Source organism: Pinus tabuliformis, chromosome 6, assembly GCF_031772625.1.
Source record: "Pinus tabuliformis cultivar Carrire ecotype Pingquan chromosome 6, CPIR1, whole genome shotgun sequence".
Taxonomy (NCBI): Eukaryota; Viridiplantae; Streptophyta; class Pinopsida; order Pinales; family Pinaceae; genus Pinus; species Pinus tabuliformis.
In genome coordinates, this window is record NC_142292.1 from 570209852 (window position 1) to 570229887 (window position 20036).

The 20036-nt window shown below is 34.0% G+C and overlaps 1 protein-coding gene and 1 long non-coding RNA gene across 3 annotated transcripts in view; one reads left to right on the forward strand and one right to left on the reverse strand.

Annotated features, from left to right (window-relative positions):
- Window positions 1-4138: 4138 nt before the first annotated feature.
- LOC149259794 (uncharacterized) lies at window positions 4139-5346 on the reverse strand. The gene is made up of 2 exons (XM_089455203.1): window positions 5058-5346; window positions 4139-4554 (listed from the first exon to the last, which is right to left on the reverse strand). Exons 1-2 carry the CDS (start codon window positions 5344-5346, stop codon window positions 4139-4141), a joined length of 705 nt encoding a protein of 234 aa, XP_089311329.1.
- A 6225-nt stretch (window positions 5347-11571) lies between these two features.
- Window positions 11572-20036, forward strand: part of LOC149259795 (uncharacterized) — a 61122-nt gene continuing 52657 nt past the window's right edge. Inside the window, exons 1-3 of one of the 2 annotated variants that reach the window (XR_016247709.1) lie at window positions 11572-11972; window positions 13345-13534; window positions 13834-14159. This is a non-coding gene — a long non-coding RNA (uncharacterized LOC149259795). Of the gene's footprint in view, window positions 11973-13344; window positions 13535-13833; window positions 14160-20036 lie in introns of those variants that run through there. The other variant, XR_016247708.1, reaches the window with a different exon arrangement.

Below are 20036 nucleotides of genomic sequence, written 5' to 3' on the forward strand. Positions count from 1 at the left end.
TGCTATTGTTGACTCTGCATTATGCCTCCTGCACTGCTATCAACACTGCTCTGCGCTCCTCAACATCTGATTGCAACTGTCACTTTGGAACTAACTGCACCAACTGACACTGATCCTCCTACTACTAAATACTGTGGGCCCATGTTGTAAGGGTAATGATCCATGGGAAAACATCATTTGATGCTTACCTTTATGGTCCCTTCCCAACTTTACGCAACTATGGAGTCTAGAAATATCTCCCCACCTCTCTCCTAAAGGTATAATAACATACAAAGTGAATTGTTCCTCCAGTTTGGAGGACACCTGGTCTATCTCTGCGAATGCTTCTTCTTGACTCTGATTTTCCTTCTTGTCCTTCTTCCTTTGAGGACACTGAGTATTGTAGTGGCCAAAATTTCCACACCTGAAGAACTTGATCTTGGATAGATCCTTCTTCTTTTTCTTCTCTCATTGCGAGCCTTGTCTCTAATTGGGACCTTTTGCTTTCCCTTTCGATGCAAGGGCCACATTTTCTTCCTCCTTTATACCCTTCGATCCTTTGTTGCTATTGTCATTGATGGAGCTCTTTACTAGAGTTCACTTAATCTCCTCTTGCACTAGATCTGCCCACACCTAGTCCCACCCAGGTAACTGATCTCGTCCTAGAACTCCCTGGATGAAGGTCTCCCACTCCTTAGTGACACTGTTGAGGGATAAACACACAAGCTTTGTAGTTTGGGGTGCTTCTCTTACGACTGCAAGCTCATACTGGATATGCTTAATTTTGGTGAGGAAGGAGTCAATGCCTTCACCCTTCGGCATACGAATATTCCTCATCTTTTCCTTCAGGAACATCTTTCGATGCACGGAAGGATTCTAATATAGTGAGGCAATAGCGTCCCACATTTCTTTGGCCGTATTCTTGGGTGCCACACGTGAGACAATATGATCTCAAACACCATCGAGAATAAACCGCTTCGCCTTGTTCATCTCCTTATTGTAATTTTCTCACTGCTCCGCATTTGTAGGTACAATGCCAACACTTTCTCTATATGTTTTTAGACCATACTCATCCAGCAGGAAGGACATATTGGCCTTCGAGATAAATTAGTTTAATGCACCCTCTAATTTGTCCCAATCTCAGAGCCCTGCTGAAGCCATCTCTGCAAAAACTCGAACTGAGACAAAAATATCCCTCTTTCACCTGTTCGACTACGTGTAATGCTATTCACACTCCATGGAGTGAGAAAATCTCCCTGCTTGCTACTCCTGTCTGCTGCAACTAGAAATTTCAGATTTATGAGCTAGAAACCCTCTGAGAGAAATCTGCCTTTGTGTGTGCAATTTCTCTTTCAACCGATGCTGATTCTGCTACTGCAACCTGCTGTAAAACCCTATTGTGTCTAGGCAATAAATCTGCTTTGCGAAATACTGAGCTGCTGCTCCCTCTACTTGCTGAAATCACTTCTCGGACAAATCAAACTTTTCCTGCCACATGCTACTTGAAAATTGAACCTTGTCCAACAATTTGCACACCCTGGCTAGGCACTGTGAAACCTCTGAAAAATTCGTCCCGCTGCTCCCTTTGAACAACACAATTTTTCCTCTTTGACTTTGAGCTTCCTGTCCATCAACTGTGATCTGATACCATGTGAACATTTTAACTCTATTGTAACAAAAGTAAATTATTCTTCTAACTGTAAATTTAATTATGCAGTTTATTTGTTACAACAAACAACAAATAAAAATCACAACTGCAATTTTGACCATAAAAATGTTGCAAAAAGTAAAATGTCGGAAACTAAGAAATATGCTATAGCACACAAAAATGACACAATTATTTTTGGACAATTATTCATGAAAAAACCCAATGTGGGAAAACTGGTGCAATAGTTGAGGGTTTTTATTATTACGCATTAGCGAAATTATGAGTACAATAAAATGATGCCAAACTAGCATCTCTATCTGAGAGAAATACTAGCAAAATCATTTGAGGGAATTTACCCTCGTCTCCAAGAAATCCCAACACAAATTGACAACTCCAAGTAAGCCGTCCAAACCCTCTGTGCAGGCTTCTGCATAAGCTTTACGCAACCTGTCACATGCTTAACCTGAAACTATTGCTACTCAAGTTGTTTTGCCTGCTCCCGCTTTGGAAACGATCCCCCTGGCCTTTTGGAAATATTCCTGACCTATGGCAACCGAATCCACCTCCAGTTTAGTTAAATCGACCTGCCTCTTTGAGGCTCTGTGCAACCTTCTGGAGAAATAATTCAACCTCCTCTTCGAACTCTCCGAAACTGGAATCCTTTTCAGGAATCACTGTCTTTTCCCCTCTGCATCCCTTCTGACTCGAACTCTCTTGCTCTGGTCAACCTCTGAAGCTGGATAGCTTGACTTGCCAAGGAACTCACACTACTGGCTTTCGCTCTGTGTGTTTTCCATCAACCCTTCAAACTCTTCTTAGAATATCCAGTTGAGTCTTTAAAGACCAAGATTAAAACTTAATCGATGGTTGAGATCATCTCCAAGGCAATTCGTGTGAGTTTCTAGAGAATTCTCACCTTTCTCTATTAATTACTATTAATTAACCAATTTTCCGAAGTTATACTTAGGAAAAATTTAAATGATGATCAATTAATTTAATTGATCTATCTCTAGGCGGAATTTCCAGAAAAAAATTTTGGGGTTTGGAGAAATCATGTGTTTTAGCCTCTCCACAAATTTTGAGACTAGAACACTATTCGATGCTACAAAAACTAACATATTACCCATATTATCTATTAATTTATTTTTTTGTTTGTTTGTCAAGTTGTTTGAGTTCCCCAAAGATTACATTAGGCTTGACCTGTGGCTTGAGAAACTATGACTCAGGGGCATCTAAGCTGTCAAAATCATTTGGGGATCGCACCCGACCTGGGCCACATGAACCCTTAACATGGCTATATTTTTGCCCACAGAGTTTTGAATCGGTGACTTTCACATCACAGAGTGACTTACAATACACCCCATCACCGTCTATTCTATGCCCCGTAGGCATTATTTATTAATTTATTATTTTAAGGTATTTCATTTATTTATTTAGGTTCAATTTTAGTTTATATAGATTTGAGTTTTTCCTTTTTTATGATCAAATTGCTTAACTCTTTTTACTATTATTAACCATATTTTAATCATGTGGAAAAAGCTACATTGGTGAAACAGGTCGCTCCCTATAGACAAGACTCAAGGAACATGGAGCTGATATTAGGAATGAAAGGTCTCGTACTTCGGCCTTGGCGGAACACTCCTCAAAAACTAAGCACCATGTCTGCTTGGAAAACGCTTCAATTGTTGCAAGGGAAGAACAACATCACAGGCGAAAGATTAGAGAAGCTCTTGAAATTATCAAACATCCACATAATTTCAACAGAGACAATGGTATGGAGATTAGTGGAAGTTGGCTCCCCCTAATCAGAGAAATTAAGGTCACCAATACATCTCAGGTATAGTAATCAATGGTAGATTTCCCTCTCCCATTCTAATAATTAGTAGTTAGTAGCATTGCTATAATAATTTAAGAATAATAATAATAATAATAATTAGTACTTAATTACAACATTTACAATAATAATTATGATAATAGCTATTACTATTATCATTAAATATTATTATAAATTGTTTTTTATTAAGTATTAATTATAATCTATTAATGAATCTATTAATTAGTTAAACTATTTATAAAAATTAAACATGTCCTAATAAAAATTTTCATAATAAAAATTACTATTTTAGTTATTAATATTAATAATTAGGTCTTGATATTAATTATCAATTATTAATATTGATTTTTAATATTTTTAATATTAATTAATTTTAATATAATAATTAATATAATAATTAATATTAATATTAATATTAATACAATACACTAATATTTTTTTTCACAAGAACGATTATGGATTGTATTAGTTGATTGGCCTAAATGCTAGAATTCTGATTACAATGGGAGTGGACCAGATCCAAATAGAATCGACCTCCTGAAGTACTGTGGGGCTTGTATTCTGCTTCCAACTCTTTTTGGGTTCAACAATGGAGTTGATTTCTGTGATTTGCCCAAGCTTGAATATACAAACAAACTGATTTAGAATCAAACAATAATACATATCAGCTAAAATGATTATGGAATTGGATCCCATGTTTCATCCCCGTCTCTTATCATTGCCCTGGCAGAGAGAAGAACAAATTTATTAGCTTCAAGATCTGCTTCTTTGTTGTTGTCTCTCAATACATGAAAGTATTTCAGGTTTTGGAACACCTTCCCCAAGCTTTTGATTCTATGTATCAACCTTGCTAATCTTAAGTCCCGGGGGGTAGTATTGGTCACCATGAGTTTTATAATCACTTGGGAGTCCCCGAGAATGGTTGCCTCCTTAATTTCCAGTTTCAAGAGCAGCTTGAGACCTTGGTAGAGGGCCAATGCTTCAGCTTGAATGCTGGAGTTGATCCCCAGACCCCAGGCAAAGCTGTGGATTGATATGCCTTCAGTGTTTTTAACAGTTCCTCCTGCTCCAGCCTTGCCAAGATTTCCTTTTACTGCCCATCAAAGAAGAGAGAATGCACCTCATGGTTGGAGATCTAGTCTTGAAATTCTTCCTTATTTTTTCCCCTTATTTTCCATTCCTCAGAAGAGAAAATGTTTCTGTCGGCTTGACAAAATTGCAGGTTTAAGGAGGTCCCCCAAATAGTATCTAACTAATTGAGATTCGAGTCATCTTTTTGATCTTCCAGGCATTCTTTTCACTGTAACTTTATCTTAGCAGCTACCACCTTGACATCGTGCTGGATGTTTTTGAAAATTCTAATGTTTCGCTCTATCCAGATCTGCCAGCAACAAATTTTGAGGAGAGAAGACCAAGCCACTTTAATCACTTTGTTTTTTTTGGGGGGGGGGGGGGGGGGACCGAGATATCTGTTCTGCCAATTAGTGAAAAGCTCAGTTATGGAGGCAGGAAGTTCGAAATTGGGGTTCCAATGGTCCATCAACTCTCTCTAGACCTGCATGATGAAGTTGCATTTTAAAATGAGATGCGTGGCACATTCCGCCTTCTCTCTGCACAGGGAGCACCTAGACGGGCCATAGAATCCACGCCTCTGCAGGTTGTCGTTAGTGAGAATTTTTTTGTGGCATAGGAGCGAACTGAACATGTCGATTTTGGGTAGCGAGGGGATGCCCCAAACTTCCTTCCACGGAGCCGGATCAGGAGGGATGTTTGGTATTGAGGCGAGATTCGTGTAGCCATGGGCAACAGTGAAACCCGCAGTTAAAGAACCCCAGCCACGCCTGTCTTTTCTGCGGATGTGCAAGGGGGCAACTCCATTTAGCATAGCGCGGAGGTAGATGGAGTCCTGAAGGAGATCTGAAGGTAGATCAAAGAAGCTCCAGCCAGCCCAACGCGTCCCTTCCCACGTGGAAATATCCCACAGCGTGGATTTACCTGAATCAGTTAGCCAATATCTCAACGCCTTCACGGAGGGTCAGTCACCAATCGGATCGCGATCCATGATGCGATCTGTCCATATATTAATTTTTTTCCCATTTCCAAGGATCTAGTAGGCCTTGGAGCGGATCATAGGGGCAACTTCAGAGCAGAGTCTAGCAAATGAAGAGGTGCCTTGGGGGAGTGGCCCATCCACACATCTTATCCTCTCGCCTTTGAAGTATTTACTCCAAAGCACTAGCTGGGCCCGGCTAGGCTTGGGCGCGATGATTTTTCAGAGAAGCTTGGCTCCCATGGCAATTTTTTGCAGGGGTAGTTTCTTGAAATTTAGACCTCCCTCCTTCTGAGGCTTGAGGACTGTCTCCCAACTGACAAGAGGGATTTTCCTCTCGTTTTGTTTGCCCCCCTTCCAGAAGAAATTTCGAATGTGCTGGTCCATTTTCTGAAGAATGCCGATTGGAGCTAGGAGCACTGAGAACTGAAATAAGGGGAGACTGCTAAGAACGGCTTTGATAAGAACTGACTTGCCTGCAATATTTAGCCCGTTAAATCCCCATGCTTGGAGTTTGATCTTGAATTTTTCTATTTGAGGAAGCCAATCCCTAATATAGGCATGCTTGAGAATGATAGGTAGCCCAAGATACTTAAACAAGGTCCATACTGAGGAGGCAGCAAATCCTAAGCATCTGGAAATGAAATTAAGCATAGATGGCGTGGTATTCCAGCAGTAGATGTGGCACTTTCCCTTGTTGAGACTACTTCCAGACCTCATGCAAAACTCATCAAGAGCCTCTTTGAATCTGTTGGCAGAGTGGATCGAAGCAGCCCCAAGAAGCAGGGTATCGTCTGCAAACAGGGCATGGTTTATGTTCTGAACTCCCCTCGCAATGAAAATCCCTGGAATCTCCTGCTCTTGCATTTTTTATTTAAGTGAAAGCTGAGAACGGAGGCTTGAATAACAAAACAACTCACTCATTCTTTTAAAAAATCAAAGAAAAAACAAAATGATTTATCCCTTCAACCACTTTTCCACTATAGTGGCAACTTTTTATATAGGTAACAAAACTTTTCAATACGGTGGCAATTTTTTTATATAGGTAACAAAAAAGTAAGATAAGAGAAAACAAAATGATTGGTCCCTTGAGCGACCTTTTCAATATAGTGGTAACTTTTTATTTGGGTGACAAAAAAGTTAGATAAGTTTAAATTGTAACACGCTCACATTTGGAAACTTGAAATTTACACACAAGAAAATTTATATTTTTTAATAAATATGTTGTCATATTATTTTATTGAAATTATTTGTAATATTTTATATAATATATAAGGTTAATATCTCATTTTATTTTGATAATTTTTAATATTAATATGATTATAGTGTTATAAAATAATTTTTTATTTAAAAAATTACGTGGAATTTCTAAATATTTAATTAAGTTGTAATTATATAATTAAATTTTTTAATTTATTTGAATTAATGAATTTTTAATTTTTTTTGTTTGATCGATTATTATTTACATTTGATAATTTTTTTTACATATGGTCTAGTTTAATATTACAACTTAAATTTATTATTTTTTAATATTATTTTAATTTATTTATTTCGACTTTAATTGATACATTTGTATTGTGTAACCATTACATATGTATAATTGGCTATATGTGTTTGAGACTAGTGGGCCATGTTCCACTCTGTTAAAGGTTGATGTTATTTTTTCACTGCCGACTATCATGTACACACAATCTTTTACAGAGGAGAAAGTTTCCCTTCCTCACTATGAACTTAGTGAATTGTTTCTTGCAGATTTCTACAACATGGGTGAGACTACTGCAAATCAATTCCAAACACCAAAATTCTAGAAGCCGGAGAAAGCGATAAGACTTTCCTTCCAATACTACCATTACGATCTAATGACTACCAACTAATAACCTTAACACAAGTGTCGCACTAGCATGCCTTCATACCCCCTAAGTTTAATCATTTGTCGGAATCATCCTCCTTACTCATAGGCTCACTTAATAATCAACAATCAATAATGGACGAGTGGTCCGTTGAATCTGTTGACAAATGCAGAGGTGGTATTAGAAAAGAAATGCATGAGTGGCTGGAGGTATTTGCATTTAAAGCAGGAAGGTTAAGGCAACATCGTCATATGGAAGCATTGTGTTCTTGCTCCTATTTTGATTTCCATGTTGATTGTCTGATTTAACTGACATTAGTGGAATCTTGGTACAAGAAGTGGTTCATATTTCAAATGGATAGCACTCTCAAAACTATATTTCCCTTTTTTTGTAACTGTGAGCATGGATGATTAGATTTATATGGGGTCATTTCATATTTAACTAACAGCCGTAGAATCTTGGTACAAGAAGTGGTTCATATTTCAAATGGGTAGCACTCTCAAAACTATATATATATAAACTATGAACATGGATTAGATTAGATTTATATGAGATAATTTCATATTTGGATAGGATTAGATTTATATGGGATAATTTCATATTTATATTAGATTATTGTTTGCAATTTGGTCTAAAATTTTAAAAGTATTTCCAAACATGCAATACAAGCCAAATCTTAGAGCTAATGCTAGTTTACTACAAGAGAGTTTCACAAATGCATTTGGGTTTGTTATAGTGTACACACTCGTGGACATTGCAACAATTAGTCCTTCACGCATAACATTCCTTTCCTTAGTATTTTCCATTACGATCAAAATAAATCTTCTATTAGTTCACTTCTCGTCGATACTTGATTTTCAAATTCATTTTGGGACAACATTTGGTATTTATGTTTCACTCTTACTACTCTATTTGGCTTACAACGTCCATGTGAAATGTGCTTTACACTATAACTCATTGGAATTCCAAAGATTTGTTAGGAAAACTTCTCGTCACTAATTGTAAGATGTGGGTGCTTTGTGATTGGTTTGATGGGTTTTATTTTTTTAAAGTTGAAGGATATTAGTGAGAAATTCATTGAGATACTTTGCTATTGAGTCTCTACATTGTTTATACATGTTTCTTTAACCGTATAATAGATCTTTTGGGAAAAAGACATTTTGTATGTTGTAGGCATAATTAAGGATTGTAAAATAATTAGTTCAAATATGAATAAAGAAATCCAATTATATATATAATGATAATAATAATCTATTTAATATTTACTTAATTTATAATTATTAACATTGGTACATATGCATTTTATCTATTTAATATTTACTTAGTTTATAATTCTTTGCACCTATACATATGTATTTTTAGTTAGTAATGATCTTGTATTTACACATGGAAGGTGAATGCCATCCTTTTTAAAAATATCTTTGCATAAATAGGTAAACATAAATCGAAATCATTAATATGTTTCATAAAAACCAATCATTGATACATTTATATTTTCCTTGTCATTTCCATGACTGGAGGTCATCTATAATTTATACATGCATTCCCATTTTCCTTGAATTTTCCATCTGGTTGAATCCATTTTATTTTAACTGTTCTTACAATAAATGCAACTTGAAATTTACAATTTCCATAAGAGGATATTACCAAATATAAGTATCAAGATGAAAGTAGACACCCGTTCCCATGTTCCTTGAATTTTCTATCTTTGTTAAAACCCAATAAAATTGTCAATGTTCTTACAATAAAGACAATTTCGAAGTTAAAATTTCCATGAGATGATACACCCAAATATAAAGATCAAGATGAAAGTAGACTATATTTAGCCATTTTCTAAAAGCATCATAAATGCGTTTTAAGATCAAGATAAAAATAGACAATATTAATTGTAGTTTTTGTTGTTGTAGTGATTTTTTTTTATAATACAATTTATAAAAAAAACATTATCTTCAATAAAAATTAAAACAAAGAAGATAAGCTACCAATTTACTAATAGAAATGTAAAAGTAAAAAGAAAAACCAATTGACCATAAACTTATACATTCCAATATAGTAGTATTTTTAACATCAAAACAAAGTAAATGTTCAGTTTGTTGTTCCAATATGCTTGGTTTGCATTAACATTAAAGCAAAGCTAAATGTTTAATTTGTTATTTAGAGATGTCTAGTTTGCATATTGACTGCATTTTGATGCCATCTCTATTTATGAGATTTGAACATTATTATTATTATCATCTAAGTTTTAATGTGAATTTACTTAATAATATATTTATTTTCTCTCTCCAACACAAACATAATTTTAAACTATAAAAATATTTCTTAATACAATTTTTTAAATGAAGGGACACATACGCTTTAAAACTACTATAATGGAAAATCCACAAAAATATGATCTCATAGTTTGAATCCTCCCTCCTTTCACCATCTCAATCATGGTGGAAGGGGCCACATTTTTGAATCATGCATCACACTTGTTCTTTGGATTAAAAATGGATCTCAACAAGCATATATGAAATGTGGTAACTTGAGAAACACATTGAGTTCACAAACTAAATTCAATAGTACGATGCTTGATCAAATCTTTAATAAAATATTTTATTTACTAACATGAAGTAATTATAGAAGAACAAAGATAATAAATAACAAATGCGTAAAAAACTATTATATTATATTAGATCTCAGCAGGCATATATGAAAAGTGGTAACTTGAGAATAAATAACAAATGCATCAAATACTATTATATTAGATCTCAACAGACATATATGAAAAGTGATAACTTGAGAAACATACCGAGTTCACAATGCAACTATATCCAAAATGATAATGACCATATTCAATAGTAGGATGCTTAAGCAAATCTTTAATGAAATATTTCATTTACTAATATCAAGTAAGTATAGAAGAACAAAGATAATAAATAACAAATGTGTCAAAGACTATTATATTTTTTTTTGCCTAAATACAAATGTCTTGTTGTTACAAGATGAGATATATGCAATTTTAGTTTTTTTATTTCAAATTAGCTATATTTAACTAAGCTATAGCTACTAGCTACTATGTAGCCCTTGTTAATTTAGGGTAGATATGACTTGACTCTAAATGATTTTTATAAGGTTACTAAATTAAAAACTTTAGTTGAAATAGAAAGTTTAAATGGTATTCAAAGACTTACAAATTTAGAGTTACTTTAAAATAATTAAAGTGATTTTAGTTTGATTTAAATATTATTTATTTTTTAATAATTTTTTTCATATTTTAATTTTAATTATCAAATTAATAAATGGATTGTAGAGATTTAGCTTTCATATAATAATTTTTAACAATAACAAAAATGATGAAAGGTTAAAATTTATCTCAAATGTAGTTATATCTTTTTGGCTTTTCAATTTAACTAATCAAAACCATTTTAAAATATCACATTTTTAAATATATATTAATAATAAATTAAAATCATTAAATCAAAACCACTCTAAGTTACTAATTCTATACTAATTAAAGTTTCCAACTTAGTAACTTTTTAAATGTCATTTAGAATCAAATCATAATTATACTAAATCATTTTAAAATAAAAGGTTTTAAATATTAAATGAAAATCATTTTAATTAAATTAAAACCACTCTAAATTAGTATTTTTTTAAAATACTAATTAAACTTTCTATATCAATTAAAATTTCTTATTTTATAAATGAACTTTCTATACCAATTAAAGTTTCTTAATCTTTAAATGTCATTTAGAATCAAGTCATATTTACATTAAATCATTTTAAAATAACAATTTTTTGAATATTAAATTAAAATCACTTTAATTAAATTAAAACAACTTTAAATTAATAATTCTTTCCATACCAATTAAAATTTCTTACTTCATAGATATCATTGATAATGAAATCATAATTACGGTGAATCATTTTAAAATAACAAATTTTTGAATATTAAATTAAAATCACTTTAATTAAATTAAAACATGGGTAATTTTTTAAATACCAATTAAACTTTCTATACCATTTAAAGTTACCCTAAATTAAACTTTGAATACTAATTAAGGTATTTAAATTCTCAATTAGTAATTGTTTTAAATACCATTTAAACCTCGGAAAGAGTTGAGTTGAATTACTAACTCTTTTTTATTCCAATTAAGGTATTCAAATATACCATTTAAACATCGGAAAGAGTTGAGTTGAATTACTAACTCTTTTTTATTCCAATTAGGGTTATATTGGCAGTTACGCTGAATTAGGAACTCTTTGGATTCCAAAGAGGGTTAAATTAACGTCATTGCAACACTTATTACAGTGTTCATCCCACATGGCTTCAGTAGAAAATGCCCTAATTAGATATCCACTTCAATTGCATTAGCCTTCTATAAAGCTGTTACAGATGGTGCTTCTCATCAGCAAAATTGATTGATCTCTGTTTCGATAGAGGGGGTATTTAAGATGAGAGAATTACGATGCTTCTGAGAAAGTGCCGATGCATACAAAGAACTGGTGATTGATCTCTTCCGAGATAGGAGAATTACGATGCTTCTGAGAAAGTGCCGACGCCCACGAAGAATTGGTGCACATTCCAGTCGAGCTATTCTCCTCTCATTTGAGGCCGAAAGGAAACTGGTAAGCATCCTTTTCATGTTTCAGCAAATTTAAAGGTGACCTACAATTTCTTGCATTGTTTTGTGGGTCATTCCCTTGGATTTTTTTAGCTATCTATTTCCACAAGTTTTTCCAAATATATGCATGGGCATGAAAGTTGTTAGATCTTTGTCTGGAGTATAAGAATGCATGTCCATAGCAGGGCCCAGCAATTGAAACAGGGCAGAACATAACTTTAAATTTTGTTCTTTATGCAAAGTATCCTGTTTATTTCTGCCTTTTCCATATGGTGGTTGTTTCTATCTAGTCACATCACAGGTTTTTTTTTTTTTTTTTTTTTGTCTTTTTTTAATAAGAGTCCACAACTAGGGTTTTAAATACATATGACTTCTCATAATTTCTCAATGTAATTAGCTGCCGGACGGATCAAATATTGAGTGTGCTGGTGCGGGTAGCCTTTACCTAATCAATTCCAGTAATGGGCTGGGAGTCCACATTAACTAAGTCAGTTCCTTCAACCATTACTCTGTGTCGCCATCTCTATTGGATGGATATTCCTCAGCAAATTTCTCAATACTATGTGCCATATATAGTATTACATTCCAACATAGAATGCAAAAAGGGCATAGGAGCGCTGGTCTGGGGGGATTTGAGTATGAGGGGATCGCTGTTTATAATCTTCGTTCGTTACTGAAGCAAAAGTTTGCTCATAGTTGATTCTTGCTTTTCTGTGTGAACCCTCTAGGTACAAGTCTCTCCTTAGGTATTTTAATGATTCAGACCTGTAGTATGTACAAGTATGGCTTCATGTTCTCCTTAGGTATTTTAATGATCCAGACCTGTAGTATGTGCAAGTATGGCTTCATGTTCTTTGTTTTACTATAGATCTCAAATATGATGTAGTATGTGTAAGTATGGCTTCATGTTCTTTGTTTTATTATAGATCTCAAATATGATGCATGTGGGCACTATGTTTGGTGGACATGTTCTTTGTTTTATTATAGATCTCAAATATGATGCATGTGGGCACTATGTTTGGTGGATGAGTTCCCCGTTGGTCGCCATAGATCTCAAATATGATGCATGTGGGCACTATGTTTGGTGGATGAGTTCCCCGTTGGTCGCCATAGATCTCAAATATGATGCATGTGGGCACTATGTTTGGTGGATAAGTTCCCCGTTTGTTGACATATGTGCTGGGAGGGTATGTCTCGTTCCTGGGAATTTTTGAGCAATAAATGAGAGAGAATCTCAGTGACATCGATTATTAAATGCCAAATGTATATTGATTTTGTTTTTTTATGGTTGGATTTTTGGTGGGAAAATATATTATAATTCAGTTTTCAGATCAGTAGTGAGGACTATTATTACTAACTGTTATTCATGAATACAGGTTGACTCATCATCCTTATTCAAAGACAATTTCTCCTCTTGAAATCACGTGTTAGAGGCTGACTCATCATCCTTATTCAAAGACAATTTAACCACCTGAAATCACTTGCTAGAGGCTGACTCATCATCCATCATCCTTATTCAAAGAAAATCATGCCACCTGAAATTACCTGCTAGTTGTCTGTATAAAGGTAGGCTTTCGCTCCTACCAAATATCTCTAGATTTTCAACTGTTAATTTTGTTGATTTTTATCTATAAACAAATTGCTATTTATATTTTTAAAATGATTTAAACTTATTTGCCTGTTATCCATGAACAAATTGCTGCTTGCATTTTAATATGACATTTTTTTTTATTTTACTTATTTTATAACAAATTGTTGCCTGCATTTTTAAAATAACATTTTTTTATTTTATTTCTTTTTAATTATTTTATTTTATAGGTGGGAAATGACTCCTTTTAATTTTATTTATTTTGTTTTATGGGCAGGGGATTTTGAACTATGTGCTTATACCATGAATTCATTTTAAATGCTCGCATACATGGTCATGGACACTTCTCCCATCAATATTGTGTTAGGAAACTATCAGTATATCCAATGCAATCAATTCGTTAGTGTGGGTGGACAGTATATGCTATCGATTGAATTCTGTACTCACTAAAATCTATTAATTAATATATACTATCACTGCTCATTACTTAAGAAATAGTTAATTAAGAATGTTAGATGACAAAATTTCAATTATATTGATAAGATACAGTTTAGGATAACTGTATATGTCATTTTTCAGTATATATGTAAATTAAAATGTTTGTGTGCCCGGAGGTTTGCAATTTTGGAAGTTATATTTTGTTATCATTATTCATTTATGTTAAATGAACCAATTCTTCTTTGTCATTAGTGTGTATGTGTAAACCTGTAAAATCTTCTTTATATTTTTATGCAGAATTTTTGTTGCTAGTAGAATGTTTGTATTTTACATATTGATAAAATTTGGCTACATCAATCTTAAGAAGAGTAGGTAAACATTTTAAAGAAAATTGTAGTAGTTATTTTTTCCAAGGAAAATCAATTCTCACCATTGTTTTGATTTGAAACGCTAAAGTGTGATAGATAACCTCTTGACTACCATAATTTTTTTGATTTTAAACACTAAAAAGTGGTAGATAACCTATTGACTGCCACAATTTTCTGATTTAAAACACTAAAAAGGACTGCCACTTGGAGAATTTATTACCATAACTAAATCAAGTTTGGAACATAACTAAAAAACACATATCTATGAGAAGAAAAGCTGCAACCAAACAAATCAAATTATCTATAGTGAGGAAAGAGCTATCCTTCCATGATTGAAAACAAATCAAGATTCAAAAAGCTGTGACATTTTTACTACCTCTAAAAAAAATAGCGTCAAGGCTTTTGTGAGGCATGTCTTCAACATATTTTTTCAACGAAAATTAAACCCTTAAACAAAAAAATGTATTTTTGAACCAAATTTAAACAAACAAAAAACATTAAACACTATCTCCAAAACAAATACCTGTAACGAGTTGAGCCACCCAAAAATTTACCAATATCATAAAATAATATCATTGAAATTTGAGTGTTGATTTTGAAAGCAAATTATTATTCGAGTCGCCATTTACTAATCGAATACGGTGACCAATATCATAAAATAATATCATTGAAATTTGAGACTGTTGATTTTGAAAGCAAATTATTATTCGAGTCGCCATTTACTAATGGAATACGGTGACCAATGAAGCCTACTCATAAAATCAAAGAAAATGTTTAAACAAATTTCCTATGACTTTCAAATTTGGCGGAGGAATTTGAAAAATTTGGGTTTCAAATTCCAACTCTCATAGCTTTCTATTTTGTTGACTTACAACAAGTGGACGGAGCAGAGCTTTGTTTTATAACAATATGCAATTAGGTTATGACCTCGGCATACTCTGAAATTTAAACCAGAGTTTAGATGTTTCAAATATTTAATGTTGTATTTAAGTATTTAAATTAAATATTCAGTGTAGTTTTTAAATTGGCTATATTAGAAAATAATATTATGAGAAAAATCATGGGTTAAAGAATTTATGGGAAAAATTAGGGGTTGTCAAAACTTTGAGTCTGAAAACCACTAATATTTACATAACATGAGAGGACAAGATAAGACATGACAAGACATTACAACATCTCTTCCATACATGGCAGGAGAGTAATAAGACTAATTTGAGTCTTGTGGATGATTAAAAAAAATCAAAATAATTATGAACAATCAAGTCTTTATGAATTAATATTGATACAATAAATGAATGTTTGTGCACTTAGATCCTTGCATTGCAAAGGTAAGTTCATGCACTATTCTTCTTTGCCAAAATTGTTCAAAGTAAATGATTAAGTTGCCATAAATGTAAGGTTGATTCAATAAATATAATGCTTGTGCATTTCAATCCTTTCAATACAAAGACACATGTGTTGATTAAGGTGTTGCTAATAGTAGCTTATGCACTAGTGACACCTTGAAATCTATGATTTCCATCTTATGTTAGGCCTTAGATCTTATTGAGCAAGGTGGGCAGAATTGTAACTGCTTTGAAAATTTGCATCGATATTCCAAAAAACAAACACTAGGGTTGCTCTTTTGAACTTCTTTATTTCCTTGGATTTTTCATATCAAAGCCATGCCTTTTTGCCTTATATAAAACTTCCTATGTCACAAGGTTCATTAAACTTGAACCTCCAGGTTAAAAATTTGGCAAACCTAAAAAAAATGAGGTTTGTCTAGGGTTGTTGAACCTCAAAGATTAACTTAGTAAGGAACTTGAATGAACTTGAACATGAAGACATATAAGGAAAATCTAATAAAAATTTAAAAAGTTTGAACGCAATTTTGATTTAGGTTTTGTTCAATTTGATTAAAATAAAATAAAATTGAAGGGCTTGTAACATGTACCTCATTTATGAGCTTCATTCTCAATGGTGTGCACCTTACTTTTGACCTACGTACCTCGACATCACAATTTATCTAGTGGGTTGTGCCTCAGACATCCCTCTTTACAGTAATGCACTAAGTTTTGTGTATATATAGGATGTGCTGGTATGTGTCTATGAATCATAAAAAAACAATGATAGGGTCCATGATATTAATAGCAAGATCTACCTTCTCCCACCAAGAATCAACTAATACTACGTTCCTTGAATATTTTTGAGGCTACGTGATATGTATTTCTCCAAAATGACCAAAATTATAAAATAATTGTGGCCCCAAGAGCAATCTTGACCTCCCTCAATCTCTTCGACATGATGAATGTTGAGGCAAATCATGTATTTTCAATCTTCAATAATTATATATGTGTGTACTCTTTGTAGACTGTGAGGGCATTGGTATGATTTTATACAATGTTGTTGATATGTCGTGCATCGTTAATATGATTTTCAAACCATAGCACATTAGAAGCTATATATCTAAATGTTCAATTCAAGGAATGGACAATATAAGGTGTCCAAAATATTTTTGGATAAGGAGACACCAATTCAAGTTAGAAGGGCAAAAAGAAGAAGGATCTGAGAAAGATCAAGTTTCTCCATTGCCATGAGTTCAGACACTGTGCCACTAAGTGTTCTAATCGGGAGAAGAAATCCATAAAGGATCATCTAGTTGCATCAATAGAGGTAGATGAATTTTCTTCCAAGTTCAAGAAATATTTCTCATTGATTGCTTGCATGGTAAGCTTATTAGATAATAACATATGGTATATTGATTCACGAGCATCCTTCCACATGATTGAGAACAAGAATTATTTCAATCACATGAAGGAGAAGAAAATGCAGTTTCAGATCGAGCTAGGAGATGATGGTATATCTGCAACTAAAGGAGTTGCTATTGTCAGTTTTCAGAGGGAGTTAGGCAATCCTCTCCATCTTAAAGATGTCCTGTATGTTCTAGGCCTTTGGAAGAATCTTGTTTTGGTAGCTACCCTTGAGGATAAGGGTTATGATGTCATCTTCAACAATGGCAAGGCTTACCTCCAACACTTGTCTAAGGAAGAAAAATATGTACTTATTAAAGGTTGAGAGAGGTGCATCATTGTGCAACAAGGTAGGAAGCTCTTATAGTAGAGAAGTGATGGTTGAGTGAGAGTAGTATAGAGCTCTCAAGATGAGGCCTTAGCTAATATCTTAGTTTGAGACTTTGCTGTTGAAAAGTATAACTATATTCAATTCTCATAATGGCATGTGTAATTATGATTTTATGTAATTGATGTAAAGAAGAAAATAAAATTATTTTTGTAATTCTTGAATCATGGGTTTCATGATCAAGGAATTTTATTTTTATAGTTAAGGCTCCCATTGTGATCCTTTAGGGTCATAGAGTCTAGGAAGTCAACATCATGTATTGAAGACATGTTATATATTGTAAAAGGAAATTTTATTGTGTAACTAACTCTACAAGACCTTGTCACAAGCTACTTCTCATGTCAGCCCTTCTAAGAAGATGAAGGTGTTTCTAGACAAGCATGTCAACCCATATGCAAGCAGAAGTCACCTCATTTTGATGGAGGGATCACTATATATAGATGTGCCCAAAACAACCCTTTCTTCCACGTCGTATCCTCCAACCAACTTCGCTTCCATAGAGATGTATTATCACAAGATTGGATTCACAAGGATGTTTCTAATGAGGTTGGAGGTCACCTTTACTTATTCAAATAGTTGAGGATCAAGATACATGTCACTTGGGCTTCATGAGACTACATGAAGGTGTGGCAGAACTTGACAATTTGTATTGGTGGGATTCACTTCAAAAACATATTTCTCCTTGTCCAAATTTAGTGATCTTTAGGTTGATTTTGGTCCTCTCGAAAAGAGGAGTTCAACGCAATAATTATGTCCATCAAATGAGTTATCCAGAGTGGAATTTGGCCCTAGTTGCCAATTTTAACACTCCCTCTCAACTAGGGAGAATTCCATTTGCCAATATTTGACCATTGATCAACATGTCATCTTGACATCATGAACAATATCTATATCTTGTCTTGCCTCTATTGAACATTAGCATAGATAATAAGAATAATCGATCGAGAGTGAGTCACAAGACCTTACCACTCTCCACTGACAAAATTCAATCCACATAACCAGGGATAGAACCCCAAAAAGACTTTATCCCAAATCAAGTTGTTGAACACCATGTATCCTATGCTTAGGGAGTATGGTAGTACACGATGTGTCCATCTATAGTGCTATGGTCCCTATCCTCTTTTCCCAACTCATTAGCCAGATGAGAGGTACTTCCCATGAGTCCTAGAGTACATGGTTAGGATGTATGTTGGGGCATCTACAAGAGAAGGTGAACCACTCATCCTGCTCATATTCCATAGGAGAAGGTGAACCACTCATCCTATTCATATCTCATCAATCATAGGGGAGGTGAACCACACACCCTACACACATGTCAACCATGATAGGGGAAGGTGAACCACTCACTCTTTGTGACATCATGGGGTATCACAAGGGAAGTTGAACCACTCTCCTTGTACAAAACATACGTAGGGGAAGGTGAGCCACTCACCCTATGGTCGCATGGCCCCTAGGAGCTCCCAGAGTTTAATGTTCAACCAAGACCATCATAACAGTGTCTTCCCACAACTCTCAACCTCTGTCTGAAGGAAGTTAAACTTGACCTTACCGAGAGGTTTGGTAAGGATGTCAGTAACTTGCACATCCATCCTAAAATGGAGATTTATTGCTCCCCACTATTCCATATCCCAAATAAAGTGGTACCTGATGCCAATATAATTAGAGTAGTCGTGGAACATAGGATTCTCTGAAAAGTGAATCCCATACTGCAATATATAACCAGTGGTTTCCAACACATGCTCAAATGGATCACTGAAGAGCTTCCTCAATCAACTAGCTTCATAATAATAAGCCATGCATGCTTCTTTATACATTTAGCCTCAATAATGATCCCAGAGAAATAAAATTAAGAAATATAGTACTAGATGTTCTCTTTCCACTCATCACCTTGCCAACCGAGCCAACATTAGAATATCTATGAAATCTTAAATTTTGAATCATAGAGATATCTCAATAAGAAACTATCCAATATATGAGGCTCATCCATAGATCGACTCAGAGTCTGTATAACCTGGCATATGATAGGTGTTTATTAAGAACACTAGGGATCCCACAAGATATATATATCCAAGACCAATAACTTCTCCATCTCATCAGACCTTTATGTGCAGGAAATAATAGCATCAAGGCTAGGTCTTCCATCTTGACTTTAAAAGTCAACTTCCTCATACATTGATAAATGAGAGGGTAATCATATTTTAAGAAGACATCATCAAAGGCTGCATATTTACAATCCAATTGACATTTCTTGTCCACTTTCCAAGACATAATCATTGAGCTATCTACAACCTACACCTTTCCTATTATTGAATCTTAGGTCCTTGTACCAAAGTAATCAATCATAATTATGTAGCTTCCATGTAACCTCCAAGGTAACAAAGATATATATCAAGTAATCATGCTCATATGTCATGACTTGCCTTCATCAATAATCATCAGGCAAGAAAAGTTATCAGGTCATTTTTCTAGGGATTTTATAACTCCCTCTAAAGCCTTGCTTCAGGTGATCATCTATTCTTTAATCAAGAGCCTTCTCATACGAGAGATGAGAATT